This window comes from Asterias amurensis, chromosome 6 (genome assembly GCF_032118995.1).
Source record: "Asterias amurensis chromosome 6, ASM3211899v1".
Taxonomy (NCBI): domain Eukaryota; kingdom Metazoa; phylum Echinodermata; class Asteroidea; order Forcipulatida; family Asteriidae; genus Asterias; species Asterias amurensis.
The window spans coordinates 5,368,765-5,388,025 of NC_092653.1; the positions used below are offsets into that span (position 1 = coordinate 5,368,765).

The 19,261-nt window shown below is 37.2% G+C and overlaps 1 protein-coding gene across 1 annotated transcript; it reads left to right on the forward strand.

Annotated features, from left to right (window-relative positions):
* Positions 1-88: 88 nt before the first annotated feature.
* LOC139938050 (N-lysine methyltransferase setd6-like) lies at positions 89-19,161 on the forward strand. Its single transcript, XM_071933405.1, has 9 exons — positions 89-257; positions 965-1,109; positions 2,018-2,171; positions 3,256-3,384; positions 4,020-4,293; positions 5,237-5,335; positions 5,900-6,049; positions 7,273-7,396; positions 8,095-19,161. The coding sequence occupies exons 1-9, from the start codon at positions 135-137 to the stop codon at positions 8,328-8,330; spliced, it is 1,434 nt and encodes a 477-aa protein (XP_071789506.1). The 5' UTR covers positions 89-134; the 3' UTR covers positions 8,331-19,161.
* The last annotated feature ends 100 nt before the right edge of the window (positions 19,162-19,261 follow it).

The following is a 19,261-nucleotide window of genomic DNA, read 5'->3' on the forward strand; positions in this document are numbered from 1 at the left end:
ATGAACCGGTACTAATGAAAAACAACCCAGACGACGTAAACGTGTTGGTATTGATGTTTGAAGCAGGGAGCCTGACTTTTAATGTATTTTCTGATACATTGGTGCACGGGACGGATGATGATGATGACACGAACATGGCGGGTGCCGCGAAAAGACAAAAAGTTGAAACTCTAGGACAGAGGGACAACTTAGATAATGATGCACCCACTGTATTTCTGAAATGGTGTGATGATTTGGGGTTTAATGTTAATCGGAAGGTACGACAGCTACAGTTTGAGATCTGCATAGTTTTTAGTGAAGCCTTAACTGAACTGAAGGGACTTGCAGTTCACAACACAAGGTTGTGGGTTCGAATCCTACCAAGCAAACCTCTGATTTTACAATGACTAGAATTTGTTGTCGAGTTTCCAAATCACAATTTCATGGTGTATGCAAATCATAACTCATAATTCATAATCATAGTATGAATATGATCATTATGGAGGGTAGAAGATTTAAGTTAACTTTCCGCATGGCGCCACCACTTTTTCACTCATTTTTTACAAAAGAGATATCTAATTGAGGTAAATACTAAATTCAAAATTAGAAATAGAATAGATACTACAGTATATCATTATCATATCGAATGAAAAAGTTATGGCGCCGTACAGAAACTTTTCCAGAATTAATTCTGCTTATGAATTGCACAAATCATTTGTGATTGACAATTTGTTGATTTGAGTCAATCTTGATGTGATAACTTAACCCTCCTCACGTCGGAAACGTAACCCTCCTGACGGGAGAAGAAGTGGGGCCTCTTGGCAACAGCCCTTTTAATATAATAGCAAAAGTCCATACCACCAAATAACATTCAATTTGCTTGATTTAAACAATAAATATGTTTTCATTCTTTTAAAAAAACTTTTAAACAAAATATACAACAGTTTGAAAAAATATGTCCTTGTTTTGTTTTTTGTTTTGTTAGGTAAGAGTGGGTAAGCAGGGCTCCTGTAGTCATTATGGAATGATAGCAGAAGACGACATACAAAAAGGAGAGACGTTGTTTAATGTGCCTAGAGATGCCCTACTGCACCCAGCCACCTGCTCTATCTCTTCAATCTTAAAGAAAGGTACTTACAGGGGTGTGGGTTCGATTCATGCCCTGGTCAGTTGTAAGACTTGTGTCCTTTATCATAATTGCTTCTCTCCGCCTAGGAGTACAACACCCAGAAACCTGTTCTCTTCAATATTGCAGAAAGGTACTTCCTGAACGAGGTGTCAAGGCAGAGCGGTTTAGGATGGGGGATTGCAATTTCTGTAATTTTCTGAATTTGGGTTCAAATCCTGCCCTGGTCAGTTGTGAGCCTTACAATGTCCTTATCATAAATGCTTCTCTCCACCCAGGAGTATAACCCCCAGACACAGAAACCTGTTTGTTTTCATCAATCTTAAAGAGAGGTACATATAATGTACTTGAAGGGGTGTCCTGGCCGAGTGGGGATTCAAGTTCTGTAATTTTTTGCATGGGTTTCGAATCCTGTCTGGTCATTTATTGTGAGACTTGTGTCCTTTATCATAATGGCTTCTCTCCACCCAGGTGTACAACACACAGAAACCTTAAATTCTCTCTCATCAATATTTAAAAGAGTATTGAAAACTGTATATAAACAAAAACGTAATGAGCCATGTTGGCTGTAGACAGAATTTATTTTTAAATTGATGGGTACAGCTCTACCACTTTGTAAGGGCTCAAAATAAACAGACTTAACTGTAATTTAAAGGTAGGGTTTAATTTTGGTAATTGTCACAAACCAGTATCCTAATTTGGTGGATCCCAAAAGTATGCATTATTGACAATAATGGAATAGTTTGTCAAATTGAGAACACCTAGTTATATGAACATTTTCTTCAAGAAAAAAAAACAAATGTCAAAAACAATAATTTCATTTAACTTTCCATTAGACATTCCCTACATAGACCCAAATCCTTCTATAGCCGATTTCTAAAGTGAAGGATACATTTTTATTTGATATTGCAGGAGAGGTTAAGCTGAACAGTGCTAGTGGCTGGGTGCCTCTCTTACTAAGCCTAATGTATGAATACACAAATAGTGAGTCAAAGTGGGGGCCGTATCTGGACGCTTGTTGTCCTCCAGACTCGGACCAACTGGATCAGCCAATGTTTTGGGAAAGGTAAGTAAAAACAGACAAGAAAAAGAGGGTGACAAAACAGAAGATGGAGAGATGAACTAAGTACATATAGGGACATTGCTTGGCAACAGAAAGCGCAGGATAGAGTGAGATGGTGAATTGGTAAAGAGGCTTTCCTCTTGCAGTGGAGTGATTATTTAGGCTAGAATACTAAAAAAAAGATTTTTATAATGTTTTATGACAATTCAATTTTATTTATATTTTGCATGACGAGGATAGATAAAAACAACTTCAAACAGCATTTTTACCCCAATTCACCTTACTTAAAAAAGGTTTTCCCTGAAATTTCACAGGTGTTGGCCAATTTTATTTCATTGACAAAGAATAGAGAAAACTTTTATTCCATTGAAAAAGAATAGAGAAACTACACTTATTTTGCAGCAAAACCAAAGTGAATGGTTATTAATGGTCAATAAATTGGAGGGTTTTCTGTGTAGTGTGTGGATGCATTCATCACATAATGTCATTTTGCAGACTGGCAGTTTATCTATCAGTCCATAAGACATAAGACATAAGACATAAGAAAACTTCCATCCAAATGGATGATACTGAATGGTCAGTGGGTGGTAAGAGGGTTGTCATATTACAGGTTGGCACAGCTTTTGTATCAGTCAAAATGGACGATACTGAATGGTCAGTTAGTAAGAGGGTTGACTGTGTATTGTAAGCTTGGGCGATATCAGTTTATTTTAATCACGATATATCGCCGACAATATATCGCGATATTCGATATAATCGCGATTAATTAAATTTTTCATCATCAGTCTTCAAACTCCCAGTGAAAGTTGTAGAAGAGACAGTCATAGCAATAGGAGAGGTGTTCTAATGACCTATTCTTCTGGTTTTACTCCACACCTACGGGGTGCAAGATGTCTCAGCTAGGAAATACATCGCGATATTGCAATACTTAATCGATATCGCGATGTGTACAATTTAACATTTGAACCAGTCAAAGTTTCATATGCAAATAGTTACACAACATATTCATCTGACTAACATGTGACCTAATAGACAAATGCTACACCTTATTATAGTTATGTGTTATTTTTACCTTTCTTATTTACAGTGAAACAATTGCCAAAGAACTAAAGAGAACTGGTGTTCCTGAGTTAGTTGAGAAAGATGAAGTGAACATACGTCAAGAGTACAAAAATATCGCTGTACCTTTCATGAAAAAGCACCCAAAACAGTTTGAGTAGGTATAATAATTATACATATTATCACACCTCATGCATATTTATGAGTTTGTTTGATTATTTTATTGGTCAATGCTGCCTCAAGTCACTTAGATTTATAAAAATATGGGATGATATTTTTAAAGGTTTGTTGAAAAAGTATGTTTAACAAAAATGAAATAATTTTCCAAAAAGTATATCAAAATGTGAACACCCTATTGGATGAAAATTTAACTCAAAAAGAAAAAAAAAACAAGTTACTTTTCCACAAGAAAACCTTTACAGTCATTTGAAAAGGTGGTTCCCTTTTTGAGATATTGCCGAAAAGCTGGAGCGGTTATGTCCCTTCAGGAAAAAATAATCTGCAATTGGAATACACAATCCAAGAAACTTTTCTGACAGTAAAACTTCTCAGATTTAAACTTTGTAACCGCAGTACTTTGAAGTGAAAAGTATCTCCAAAATGCATTATACTTTTCAAAGCAGCTGTACCTCTTATTACCAAGTAAGTTTTAATTAGCATTAATTTTCAGAGCATCCCAAAGCTGCGTTATTGCTTACCAAGTTGGAGTTGTTATCGCCATTAATTTTCAGGGTTATCACCAATTCGAAAACAGACCCTTTAAGAAACTAATAGTTTACCTCTTTCTTTAAGTCTCAGCATCCACACCCTGGAGCTGTACAGGAAGATGGTAGCCTTTGTAATGGCCTACAGCTTCACAGAACCCAAGAAGAAGACAAAACCTCCTCAAGATGATGCTGAGGAGGAGGATGAAGATGACAGTGATGAGGATGATTACCTTGAAGATGGAGGCCCCCCCATGATGGTACCGATGGCAGACATCTTGAATCATGTCTCTAGGAACAACGCCAGGCTACAGTTCGGAGAGACAAGTCTGAGCATGGTCTCAACGAGGGAAATTAAAAAGGTATGTGTGTGGTGTCGTCCCTACCGTAGTCTTAACCTCTTGCGGTTCTGTCATGTTGAAGAGCAATTTGAAAATGTTACTAGCTTATTGTGTTTGTATTGTTAATGCATATTTTGCTGATTGACAAGGACAGGGCCTAGTTCCATAAAGCTGTTGAGAAGAAAAAACTGCTCAGCAAATTTCTGAGCAAAAAATTGAGTGGAGCACCAGTTGCATCAATGTAAACTTTACGGAATTTTGACTGGTAGCCAGTGTCTGTTAAGCAAGATTTTTCTGTGCTTAGCAAGTTTTTATGCTTTTATGGTCCACTGGCTGCTCCTTCCCAGGCTGTATCTGTAGATTGACAGTTAACCGTCAATAAACGCTTCTGCGGCTTCTGACTGCATCCCTGACATTGAAAAATAGGGAGGGACTGCCAACATAGTTCAATTCAATTCAATTCAAAATTGGTTTATTTTCATATAAAAATACAAGACCAAATAAAAAGTCATAGACTAATGGCATTTGGTTAACAATAAAAGTACATCAAAAATAAGTGTACAAGTTTACATGATAAAACAATAATATTAAAAATATTACTAGAGTTAAACAGACAAACAGGAATTGGGAAAACAGCGTTAGACAGGAGGGGGGATTTGTGGACACAAAATAAAAACAGAACAAGGGAGTTTAAAACAAAACAGCAACATTCTGTAGGCAAGGGAGATTTGGACACAACAGGAGCACAAAAGAAATGAAATGGAGCTATAATGAAAATAGGGCATGGGAGCTCAGTTGGTGAAACACGGCACATTTATCCAGAGGTCGTTGGTCCAAATCCTGCTCTAGTAAATTTGCCTTTTGTTTAATCCCAAATAAGTCTTGTAAGTTTGTCCCCACCACTCATATGAGGAAAATGCTACATTCACAAATTGTATCGGTCATTTCCTATTCTCTTGAACAGAATGAAGAAGTATTCAACACATATGGTCAGTTGCCCAACTGGCAACTGCTGCAGATGTACGGATTTGCTGAACCATACGCAGATAATGTATATGATACAGTAAGTAGAAAAGACTTCTGGAAGTTTGTAGACAGGCCTTGTTTTTCCTTAAGCCGCCACCAGGAAGTTTTAAAAGCCATGGAGTCGATTTCACAAGACTCTTGATAACTTTAGGACGAGTTCAATGGGAATGCTGAGAGATAGGACTAGTCTTATCTCTGTGGTGTCTTCTAACAACGTTGAACAGGTGAACATTGGCAACCTTAAGCGAACATTGGCAACCTGAGGCAAACTTACTCTGAGGTGTTGTTGGGTGGTTTTTAAACTGGCGGACAACAGCACGATAACCCGACGCCTATTGGATTTTTTGTAACAAAAATAATGGTGTGTTTTCTGTGGTTGATAACGCAGTGTGGTTGAATTGAAATATTAAGTTAGTAAGTTGATGTAATAGCGTAACAAAAAAATACGTAGCAGTGTTTCCATCTTCATTTCGCAGCCATATTGACATCACAAAGTTCACAATCAATCCAAAGATCAAAAACATTTGCGATCTGTTTGTGCAAGTAGAACGCACACCTGACATTGTTCATAATGTTTTGTCATTGATACATTTGAATACAGGTTGACCTGTCTGTGAACTTTCTGAAGGATGTGTCTTCAGCCGAGGCTAAGTTTGAGTTCATAACTGACAATTGGGAGGCGTACGGGGTCGATATAACCATCGGGTGCAGTGAGGTGATTAATAAATGGGAGACGTGTAACATACTCAAGGTAAATCCGGTTTGAATATTAATTTGTAAAGTAAAGACAAAAAAATAAACTTCTGTTTACAAAGATTGTTATTAAGGGAATAAAAGGGTAGCGACGAGTTCTTAAACTGCTGTTTAAAACAGGCAGGGTCGTGGCCGTTCGGCTCGGGCCTTTATCGCATGGCCACGACCCTGCAAGGTTTTAAACGGCAGTTTAAGAATGAGTCACTTCTTCTTTATTCCTATTCATAAATGCCTTTTTGGTTAAAAGGCGTAATAAAGTAAGAAATTCTGTAAACTTATCCATTTTCCAACGTCCTTGAGCTCTGTGTGTTGCATTTGAATGACCGAGACAGTTTTCAGATATGCATTTGTGCGCGTAGTATGCATTTAAATGTTTTCGGGAAAAACGGTTATAAACAGCTCCAGCTGGTCATTATCAAAAAAACAAAGGCATATTCTCGGGTGGGATTTGAACCCATGACCTTTGCAATTCTAGAGCAGTATCATACGAACTAGACCACCAAGTGCCCGGTGGCTAGAGGCAGTTTGAATCCTATGTTTAGCAGCGGGTACTGCAAACGATTTAATAGATGATTTGCATCGGGGATAAAGAGTATACATTTTGGTTTTACCCGTATACACTGATGTGTGTTAGCACTGCACACTCAGTTTTCACAGGACTCGGGGAAAGTACTGAGTATGCAGTGCTCTCACACATCGGTGTATACGGGTAAAAACCAAAATAAATATTCTTTATCCCCGATGCAAATTTCCTCTATCAAATCAAACTAACTCCCTTTTCAGACAGACGCTCAAGAGTCAAATTATTGAATTAAGTGCATTAAAAGTTCAACATCTGAAACTGGTAGAAGCAACTGGACGCCCTAGAAGTCGGAAGACCGACTGTTGCAGTCGTTCGGAAGGACTCTGGAGCGGCTTGGTTTCAGATGTCGATCTTAACAATAACATGAGCTGAACCTTATGTAATGTTATGTTAAGTTTGCCTGTCTGAAACCAAAATTTATTTGGGTCGACCTAGAGTTGCTCTTAATCTTTTTCATTCGGCGCGACTCTGGAGCGCCTTGCGCGACTCTGGAGCCCCTGGCGCGGCTCTGGAGCGCCTGGCGCGACTCTGGAGCGCCTGGTGCAACTCTGGAGCGCCTGGCGCGACTCTGGAGTGCCTGTCCGAAACGGTTGTAAAGTAGGAAGAATATCATGCCTGTTCATTGTTTGATGTTCCAGATGCTAAGTATGACTGTAGAGGAGTTCAAAGCACACGAAGAAAGACTTCTCGATTTTGAGCGGTGGGAGGAGGATGTGGAGGAAGATTTTTATGATGACATTTATGAAGACATTTTAACCTTTGGTGAGTTTTTTTCCCCCATTATCTTTATATATTTCTGGCCCCTTGCTTAATCCAGAAATTTAGTCAGTGTGTTTATTTTCCTATTTGGACGTATAATCTAAAAATTGTTGGAAGTAAAGATGTGCATTTGTTTAAAAGCACAGAAGTGCATTGGTTGTAAGCACCAAAATACACAGGTCCTAAGCACAGAACTGCACGAGTCCTAAGCACAGAACTGCACGAGTCCTAAGCACAGAACTGCACGAGTCCTAAGCACAGAAGTGCATTGGTTGTAAGCACCAAAATACACAGGTCCTAAGCACAGAATTGCACAGGTCCTAAGCACAGTGTTGCATGGGTCCTAAATAAGCACAGTATTGCATGGGTCCTAAGGACACAATTGCATAGTTCCTAAACACAGAAGTGCAGGTGTTGTAAGCAAACGGTTGCGCGGATGCTAAGCACATAATTGCATGGGTCAAAGGCACTTGTTTCATAAGTGTAAGCCACCAATTTCAAATGAATGTAAGCGAACAATTCTGTGCTGTTAATAGGGTCTGTTAAACTAAACTTTAAAAACTAATTAACAGCCTATAGTTTTGACCTTAGCAGAGTCTTTATCAAAAATAAAACAAACTTTAAAAAAATAAACTTCAATGGCCTTTTGTGTGAATCCAGGCCTGAAATTACTAACTGTTTTGCTTTCATTTCTACAATAGATGGTTTGCATAAGATTCCAGATACGTGGAAGACTCTTCTAAACACTTGTGCAACACGCCAGTTAGCAAGCTACAAGAACACATTGGAGCAGGATTTACAGCTTCTTGAGGAAAATCAAGCTGACCCTCTTCAGAGCAGAGAGAGGCACGCATTAAATGTCCGTGTGGGTCAGATGAAGATACTGGAGAAAATAACTCAATTGACGAGGGTAGAAAGATCACAGGATTCAAGCTAAGCTTACAGATACAGGGATGAGATCGTTCAGACGTTTTTCTGATTTCAGACTTTTTAAAGTATACTTGATAATCAAGATGCTTCATTTTCCTTCAAATTAATTAAGCCAGGCTCTTGGATCTAATTTTCCAGCACTGAGGATAGTGATGTCAAAAGCTCCTTGGAATCTATAACTCCTGCAGCTGATTTCACAAGACGCTAGGATTATTCCTATATTGAATTAGGACGAGTAACTTGTCCTAACTTAGGATGGGTTCAATGCGTCCTAACGTCTTGGATATGGAACTTAACTCATCCCCAAGTCCTAAGATCAATCCCAAGTTAGGAAGAATTTGGTGAAATCGACAGAAGGGGTTGTCAAAAGCTGGAACTTCTATCATTTGAATGTAGTTTCAAAGTTCTGGGTCCCAGTTTCAGACTTTTTTTTTTCAGTAATGACTCTTATTCCTGAAAGAATAAGTACGATACACAATTCATGTGCTAAAGCAGGATTTAGCAGGGAAAGTGTCACAAGGGATGCACTTCACATGGCTGGTGAACTTTTCTGTTTGAAACTGTTGCTTGTTGGTTGTAAAACGATAAACAAATCTTTAAATCAAATGTTAAAATTGTTAAAGTAATGCATTTGCCAAGGGTATAAGATCACAGTATTCGTGCTTAGTTTAAAAAGAGAAAATACGTACAAATTTGACGAGCTACGCAAGATATAACAGGGAAAGTGTCATAAGGGATGCACTTCAAATGGCAATTTAGGCTGGTGACTATTTTGTTAGGCAAACATTTCCCGGCTCAGCAACTTTGGTTTCGATGCATTACAGCAGGATTGTTATTAATGTGGAAATTGTTGCTTGTTGTTTCTAAGTTAATTAAATTTAGAATAAAATTTTAAAGTTACACAGTTAACAAGGTTATAAAGATTCTACCATAAGCAAAACTTTATTGGCTCAGCAAATTTTCCTGCTTAGCTATGTTGGGTTTTGATGCATTACTACAGGAAAATGATGGAAATCTTGGCGAGTTGTTTGTAATATCAGGGGTCAGAAATGTCAGACTTTCATCTGAGTTCGGATTTGTTTAAGTCTGCTTGGCAAACAAAAAATGCTAAATTTTTGACGTTCCGATATTCAAGTCTGCCTGCTTATCTACCTAGGGTCTCGATGCATTACTGCAGGAAAATTATTAACAAATTATGGATATCTTTGCTAGTTGTTCGTAATATCGGGGGTCAGAAATATCAGACTTCTATATGAATTCAGACTTTCTAAAGACACTGGACACTATTGGTAATTGTCAAAGACCAGTCTTCTCATTTAGTGTATCTCAACATATGCATAAAATTACAAACCTGTGAAAATTTGAGCTCAATTGGTCGTCTAAGTTGCGAGATAATTATATAAGAAAAAACACCCTTGCCACACGAAAATGTGTGCTTCTAGATGGTTGATTTCGAGACCTCAAATTCTAAGTCTGAGGTCTCGAAATCAAATTCGTGGAAATTTACTTCTTTCTAGAAAACTATCTCACTTCAGAAGGAGCCGTTTCTCACAATGTCTTATACTACCAACCTCTCCCCATTACTCGTCACCAAGTAAGGTTTTATGCTAATCATTATTTTGAGTAATTACCAATAGTGTCCACTGCCTTTAAGTCTGCTTGGTTAAAACAAAATCTGTATCATTCTCTAAATAAGAAAAGTCAGGCTCTTTGATCCACTTATATAGCACTGAGGATAATGTTCCTAAAACTCCTTGAAAGCTACAACTCCAAGGGATGATCAAATGTGGATTTTCTATCATTCCAATGCGAGAATAAATAGATGATCTAAATTCATGATCTAAGCAAGATTTTGCAGAGAAAGTGGTAAACTATTCTGCTTAGCAAAACTTTCTGGGCTCAGCAAGTCTGCCTGCTTATCTGGTTTTGGTGCATTACTCTGGGAAAATTGTTACAAAATTATGGATATCTGTGCTAGTTGTTCATAATATTGGGGTCAGAAATTTCAGAATTCTATCTGAATTCAGACTATTTAAGTCTGCTTGGTTAAAACAAAATCTTTATCATTCTCAAAATAAAATAACTCGGGGCTCTTTGATCCAATAAGGAATAGCTTGCAGTAACACCATGTAATGACTATCTCTAATGAGTTGGGGTGGTTCTAAAAAGAACCATTGGTTTCAACTCGACGTTTCGATCAGTATGCTCTAATCGTCTTCTGGATCCAATTCTCTAGCACTGAGGATACTGTTCACAGAAGCTCCTTGGAATCTATAACTCCAGGGGTTATCAAAAGGTGGCAATGCCATCATGTCAAATCCCAGTTTCAGACTTTCCTTGTTGTCGCCGACTCCTACCCCTGTAAGATACAACTGTATTGTACAGTACACAAATGTTAAATAAAACTTAAAATTGTTGAATTTATTGCTTCGTTGTTTTCAATACAGACTCTGAATAAAACAACTGTTCCAAGCAGAGAAAACGGAATATTTTCCAATAAATGGATTACTTTTTATTCAAAAAAATTACAGTCTTTTTTGATAATTTGTACATTTCCTTATACAAACAGTGATGCTTAATACAATAGTCATGTCATATTTAAATTTGTTTACAAGAACATTCTACAAAACACAGTGCATTTTTTTGTTTAATTCAGTAAAACATACAGATCAGCGTAACGGTAAAAGAGTTCTCAATTTTTTTTATATACAAAATTACATTACAAGTGTTGTCTTCTATAGTCTGTGCCTTTTAAGCCATATTTTACAATTTGTAAATAACAGAAGATAACACGGGTGGTCAGACTTGCACATTGAGGTCAAGGGTGTCAAAGGTCACAGGGGTCAAGATTTTAGGTTACCCTAATGGCATACTCACAATACATAACAAGACTAAGAGGCCTTGTTTCTATTTAGTTATTTTTCCGGCTGTGGCTTGTGGCTCACAGCAACTGCCTTTGTTTAGGTTGAAACCAAATCAAGTGGCTAGCTATGACTACGGCTTTTGGCTACAGTAACAATGTTGAAGACTTCCGGCTAAATCTCCTGACAAAGCCATTAGGTCAGACACAACCTTAAAGGCCATAGGCCTTTTGCGCAAATGCCCCATTGCGCAAGCATTAACTGTTGAATGAGGTGCATGCTGGTCAAGCTAGAAACAAAACTTGATCACTAGTTAGATCAGCGTGCACCTCATTCCAAGCCTAACGCACGGTTACCAAGTATTTGCAATAAGGTCTATGTCACTGAGGCAAATTACGGGCAACAAGTTCAGGGAAACCAGTTCCGGGCAATCTCCAATAAGAAAATTCTTTCAAGTTTTAGTTTTCTCATTATTTTCTTTGGGATAGTGAGTTACAGCTAATCGAATGTCTCTTGGGCTTCCAGAAGTGTTCCTTGTGCCTACAACACAAGTGGTTGTTTCCAAGTTGCCTGTAAAAAAAATGCCTTTCATGACACGCCTTTAAGACTGAAAGTAAATATTCTGGGACTACAACCTATTACTCGCCGATAAACTTCATTATCAATTTCCCTTTATGTTTGGGAAATCTGGCATTAAATTTCGAAAGATAAGTAAAACAACTTTGTTTATGCTTAATTTTAAGTTATCAGATACGCCCCTCGGTGTTTGACTTTAACATCCTTATGTTTTTGAGAAGTACTTCTAGCTTTATTACAAGGATCTACTTACAAATTGCACATAATTCAACAGTTTCAAAATGTATGTTCACAAATTACTTTTTTATTTGCATACCATCATTGTTTTTATCTGTTATTTTTGAACATCACATATTTTTAGAGGTTCACTTTTGTAATGAAAGATTAACACTTTGGTTATCAAAGTTGCAAGAAAATAATGACTGAAAAACAGCCTTGTTACAAATATTTGTGTGCTTTTATTTTAGATGCCTTAAATGGCTTCAGGCCTTACCGGTCCGCCTTTATTAGGAGTGTGAGAAATTTACCTCTTTCTCTACGTTTACTTCAGAGGGGAGCCGTTTGTTTCTTACAATGTTTTATACTATCAACGGCTCTCCATTGCTCTTTTTTTTTTTGTAGTGTTCTGTTTTGAAGCTTTATGTCAATGTTTTGACATGTAAATTTTCCATTTTTATCTTTTTAATGGACAAATAAATTATTGAATTGAAATGTTACCGAGTAAGTTTTTATGCTTACAACTATTTTGATTAATTACCAATAGTGTCCAGTGCCTTTAATGTTCAGGGTTGACCCGTTATTGCTTCCACTAAATTATCAATTTGATGTGAAATTCCTTCTTTTTTTTAAATCTTTTTTTACATTGATTGATGGTCAAATCCTTACTCCGTTTACAAAATATGTAGACTATATATTTTTAACATTGTCAAGTTTTTGGGAATACACCTCTCATAATATTAATGCATGACGTCACCATTCTAACCCAAAACAAGACCATCAGCGCAACCACTGCAACTAGGATCGAGTGGCTGGTACTGGTGTTGGCGTGACGTACACCGAGGGCCTCATTTGGCTCAGATTTGTGACGTCATTCATGAATATTAAGAGAAGCAAAAGGAGATTTAGAAACCTACAAAAAGCACAACTTTCAACATAGCGGTATAAAATAATGCATAGGTTTAGAGAGGGACATTTCTGGATAAAAATACAACCCTCACCTCCTTTGGCCTTAATACAAGTACATATTCATATGGATAATACACTTCAGACTCAGAGAAAACATTTGCTTGTTCGGGGTACAGGTACATGGTCAGGTACGTTTGTTTTTCTTTTACGATATTAAAGGCTGCGCCATGAGCAAACCAATAGGAGCCAGGTTACTTTGCCCCTTACAGTCTCAATTTGAGTTACATTACTTATAATGAAAGAAACAAGATGGCTGCCCACAAGATTGGCAGCAGAGGGGTATAAAATACTAACTTAATTCCTAATCCCACTGACCCTAAAAACAAAGAACTCTCTGATTATTTGTATACAGAATAATTTCTTGCAAATGGGTGTACACTTCACAACAGTCCTAATTTGTACAGTATAGACCGTATTGAATATGACGTCACCGTTCAAATATCTGCCCTACAAGATGGCGTCTGTGTCTGTGAGTGTGTGCGTGTGCTTGCTTATGCCATTGAAATCAAACTGGGAACGATGCTTGCTGCGTGTTTCTTTGATGTACACATTTAGACGCGCATACGGTTTGACCTACAAGATGGTGACTTTCATAGCAGCAGAGGGGTTATTCAATACGGTCTATTAGATGTACATGTACGTATTCAACTCTACACTATGTACATTATATCACATACACTGCTGTACATTGTCCCCAGTTACATTGCCCTTTTACACAGAAGACAATGAACTGGGTTTTTGTTTTTGTCTGAAATCATTCATTAGGGACAAAAGTCTGAAAGTTGGAGACATTCCACAGGCAAAGCACTAGGTGTATATATATTTCACAATTATACTTTAATTGCACTTTAATAATTAATGTTTGGTGTATCGCTTGAGGCGTACCGATCGGATCGGTCTTGTAGACTCGATTTAAGTTCTGGTGTCCGAGTCATCGGGGTGTGGGTTCGAATCCCGGTTATAGCACTTGTTTCCTTGAGCAAGAAACTTACATGAAAGTACAATTGCTTCTCTGATGGTACTTGTGATTGATTAAGCTTGGCGCACTACATTATTTGGCAGCACAGCAGCCGATTTCACGAAACTTTACGCAACTGCGTAAGTCCACTTGCGCAACGTTTTTTGGCGAAAGTTGCTCGATAAATGTTGCTTAAGTGGACTTACGCAGTTGCGTAAAATTTTCAAGAAATCGGCTGCAGGGCTGTATACTCCCCAAGGGAGCTGAGAAGGTTGAAGGAACAAATTAATCGCCCCAGCGAGTGGGGTAATAATGTTCACATTGCATTAAAATTGGTGGATACATGACCAAGCTCTATACATGTAAGTGTCATTGTTATTTTTTATTTTGGAAAATTAAAGTGCTTGGAACTTTTTTTCCGGACGTGACGCGCTGCTTTCAAACGGCTCTCATCATAATTATATTCAAAATGTTGTCCGTAATGGTTGATTTCAGACACGACATTGGTCAACCAGTCTCCAATCAGCATTGTTACAATAGAGGATTTTACATTTCATCTACAAACAATAGATCCTTGTCATTTGATTGGAGGATTGTTGGTCATGTGGCATTCATTATTCATACCATTACATGGCGCCATCAGAGTCATAGACTGTCCATTTTGGAACTAATAAATTTGAGCTCAAGTGGTCGTCGAAGTTGAGAGATAACTATAAAAGAAAAAACACCCTTGTCACAGGAAGTTGTGTGCTTTCAGATGCTTGATTTCAAGACCTCAAATTCTAAATCTGAGGTCTCAAAATCAAATAAGTGGAAATATACTTCTTTCTCGAAAAACTACTTCACTTCAGAGGGAGCCAATTCTCACATTGTTTTATACTATCAACCTCTCCCCATTACTCGTACCAAGTAAGGTTTTATGCTAATAATTATTTTGAGTAATTACCAATAGTGTCCACTGCCTTTAATACACAGAAGTATACATCTCTCATAGTGGATGATAGAACACAATCTCGTACAATTTTACCGTTACTTTTTTTTCCCCTGCAAATGACAACAATCTACTTGGATGTTATATAAAAACAGAAAACTGCACTTGGCAATGGAGATCATATATTTTCAATCATGCAAGATTAAATTTTCCATTCAAATCAGATTAATTTCATTGATTGAATGGAATATTCCATCTTTCAACTCATTAAAATATTCTCACCATTTGCACGCATAAACATTCACAATTATTTGTATAATATTCTCCTACAAATGTTTTACATATTTCACAAGTATCACAACTTTAATTTTTTACATTATACATAAATATATTATAATCCTTTTGATTCCTTGTAAAAAAAATATTCAAAACACTTGCTGAATTTTTTATGACCAATATACTTCAAAATACACACTCACAGAAAAACAAAGGACCGATGCTCTTAAAATGTATTAGTTGTAAAAACTTAACAATACCCGACAGAAATGCGTCCCATTTCTGTAAATTTAAGAGTTGAGAATAGAAATAATTTATTAATGATAATCACAATACGCCCAAACATGGCTACTATTGTCGATTTTTGTACGATAGCAAAAATGAAACAGAAACTCTGTTTTGTTTTACAAATATAATAAGCTTGTCAACATGGGAAACATTCAAAAATGTCAATTCAAACTTAACCTCTTTATGACCTCTTTCTGTGTATTGACCCCTTGCACAAGTGTCACATGCGGCGACTGATGCCACGCTCACCATGTTGGTGGGCAGTTAGGTTTACGTGTATTAACGCCGCGTCGCCTAAAATGCACACTTCACTGCATAACGCACAGCATAGAGTTATATATATAAACGCACATTGAAATTGCCCACCAGTATGGCGTATTCAAGATTTTTCTGACGATGACGTTAGGTGAAATGGGTCAATAGATGATGTCAAATCTTGCGTGTGTTTGCGTGTACTGTAGACATTATTTTGTATAAGCTGCTTGTGGCCCCACAGGTCTCGTAAAGGTTAAGACGAGATGAGTATACTGTTCGAAAAGTCAATACCACAACTGCTCTTTTAAGAGCCAACACTCCCACAAAAGAGATTTACAAATGGTTGTACTGGCAAGTTTACTATTTATTTATAATTTATTCCTAAGGTTAACATTGTTAATTAAAATGGGTTCCAGTTGAAGCTAGTCTTTTTGTGCAGTTGTGATTTCCCCCCAAAACAAGACTGTTGTAGATTTAAATTCAGATGAAAAAATTCCTTCAAAGTTTTTCAATCCTTGCTGGGGTGCACAATATCAAACAGTTTGTTCAAACAGTGTGAGGGAGTTAAGATTTCAAATTTGTTCCATATCATGAAGTCAACTCGTTGATCAATACCCGCTTACAAGAGTTTTAAAAGTGAGACAGAGACGTGCATGATTAGTGAATCTCTTGAGCTGTGTATGAATTGGTCTATAGTTTGATGCAAATGTAAACTGAATCTGCATAAATTAAAGCAAGCACACCACATCTGTGTATTTGTTAGATTGTACGTATTACTTATTACTTTGTTTACACTTGTTACTTCCAACGCAATGTTTACGATTCATACAACAAACTCTTACATAGTAGCTCCTTATATGAATTCATATAATATACCCCAAAAAACCAACTGATCATTTCAATCGTCGACCATGGATGTCATTTTACATTGATAAGAGATAGTTTGCACATACTCTTTTTTTTCTTCATCTCGAAGAGCATAGAGACTTCTCTGTGATTGTGATATGCGCTCTACAAGAATGGTCCATTATAATTATTATTATTAAGTGCTTGACTTCTCCAAATACTTGTTTTTGTGTGTATAAATCATGATGTGCAGGTCATATTGTCTGACATGTGTTATTGTGGTTAATGAACCTTGGTTATTCACTCAGAACCAGTGTGGAAAGTTCATCATAGAATGTCATCGCATGTGCTTCAGTTTATGTCGGTACGAAACTCAAGCAATAAGAACCCCACACAACATCTGTGTAAGGTGTGACATGTCCCCATGACATTAAAACCAAACAACCATACCCAGCTTTTAAAGGGACTGGACAAGTTTGGTAATTGCTCAAGAAATATATTAGCATATAAACTTACTTGGCTCCCTGTGTGGTTATGTACTTTTTTAGAAAGGTTATTTCTTCGGATCTGAGAAATACTTCAGGCCTGAAGCCTTTCTCAGGCATCTTAAAGCACACAAATTTGTGCAAACAAGGCTGTTTTTTTCTTTAATTATTTTCCTTTAATGACCAATTGACCCAAAATATTCACAGGTTTGTTATTTTATGCATAAGTTGGGATACACCAATTGTGAGAATACTGGTCTTTGACATTTACCAATAGTGTCCAGTGCCTTTAAGGGCATGTTAATCATCTACAATATCTGTGTTTGTTTTACAGTTGGTAATGTTTACTTATGTTAAAGGCAGTGGACACTATTGGTAATTGTCAAAGACTAGCCTTCACAGTTGGTGTATCTCAACACATGCATAAAATAACAAACCTGTGAAAATTTGAGCTCAATCGATCATCAAAGTTGCGAGATAATAATGAAAGAAGAAAACACCCTTGTCACACGAAGTTGTGTGCGTTTAGATGGTTGATTTCGAGACCTCAAGTTCTAAATCTGAGGTCTCGAAATCAAATTCGTGGAAAATTACTTCTTTCTCGAAAACTATGCCACTTCAGAGGGAGCCGTTTCTCACAATGTTTTATACCATCAACCTCTCCCCATTACTCGTCACCAAGAAAGGTTTTATGCTAATAATTATTTTGAGTCATTACCAATAGTGTCCACTGCCTTTAAGGGTATGTTAATCATCTACAATATCTGTGTTTGTTTTACAGTTGGTAATGTTTACTTATGTTGAAGAGGCCGTGTACAAACCAACTCAAATTGGAAACAAAAATTACAACTTCAAATTAGAATGCCATGAAATGCCAGAGAATGTTATTCCCCTTCCAGTGCAAATTTGGTCAAAATTGAATGACATCCATTTGACAAGAAGAAGCTTTAAACTAAAATTTCAATTTTTCAATTCAAACCAAATCATAGTAAATCAACAGCAGATAATAAAAACATATTTGATAATAACAAAAAAAATGCACACTTTATAGTACCTTTCTTTACACTGAATAAAAGCAGCAATTTCTTTTTCATATAAAATAAAAAATATATATCAAATAATATACAAACGAAATACAGAGTAGGTGAGGAGGGTGCTTATTGGTAATTTATATTTTTCTAATTGTGGACCCTAAGCTAAAATTGTACTGAAGCAGGATTTGAACCTTGGCCCGCTGAGTTATAATACAAGAGCTACGTACTGGGAAATTCCAAGTTGTTAATCCTCTCTGTATGCACGTGTATCAATCACTACAAATCCACACAGAAAGTCTAAAGAAGGTTTTCCCGGTCGAATTCCAGCCTTTATGTGAAAGAAAAGCAAAGGTCACTGCACCAGGTCTTCAATTTTTGGAAAACTTTCATGCCAGCTGCTCAACATTGCAGCATTACTATATTTGCTAAGTGCAAATTTGCAGGGGACCAGTCACAAACAATGTACATTACACAACATTGTAGCTGGTAATCCATTTTTGCTAAGCAGGATCTGTCTGTGCTTTGTAAACGGTTTGTGCTCTCCAGCTTGGGCCAGGACTGGATTTCACAAAGCACCAAGATTCATCTTAAGATGAGCTGTCAAAACTGCCATAGTGATTTGTGTTGTGACATCACACTTTTCTCAGTAATTAAGATTGAGACACATTTTAAGATGAAGCTTAGCTCTTTGTGAAATTAATGCCTGGACACCTGGGCCCAATTTCATGGTTCTGTTTTCTGTAAGCAAAGAATCAACGCACACGGAAGCAGGGAATTCCGTGGTTCTGTTTTCTGTAAGCAAAGAATCAACGCATCAAAAGCAGGGAATTCCATGCTAACGTCAAGTGTATTTCACGGGTTAGCAGGGAATTTTTGCTTAAGTCCATGAGAGTACTCCCTGTTACATGTACTAAGCATTCTTTGCTTCATAGCTAGCACAGAAACTTGGTGCTTGCGCAGTAAGCGGACACTGATGATGGTAAGCGCAGAATTTGGCGGTTAGCAGATCCATGAAATTGGTCCTGAAGGCACACAGTGTCGAATCTTGGTCTTTCAGCATGTCCAGAGGCCCTGTGTTAAAGTCAAGCTTCAGTACATTTTCTCCTATCAGCGTGAACTAATATTGTGAAAATTGTGACAGTCTCAGAACTGTTTTCATCTTCCTTGAAGGAAGACATTTTGCAATCTCAGTAAAAACTTGCAGTGATCTGTGGGGCTCATTGACATTCAGTAATAAAAAAAT

Coding starts and splice junctions, on each gene's coding strand:
- LOC139938050 (XM_071933405.1), top strand. CDS start 135: ATGGCGGGTGCCGCGAAAAGACAAAAAGTTGAAACTCTAGGACAGAGG. Junction 258..964: donor GGTTTAATGTTAATCGGAAG/GTACGACAGCTA, acceptor TTGTTTTGTTAG/GTAAGAGTGGGTAAGCAGGG. Junction 4,294..5,236: donor CAACGAGGGAAATTAAAAAG/GTATGTGTGTGG, acceptor TCTCTTGAACAG/AATGAAGAAGTATTCAACAC.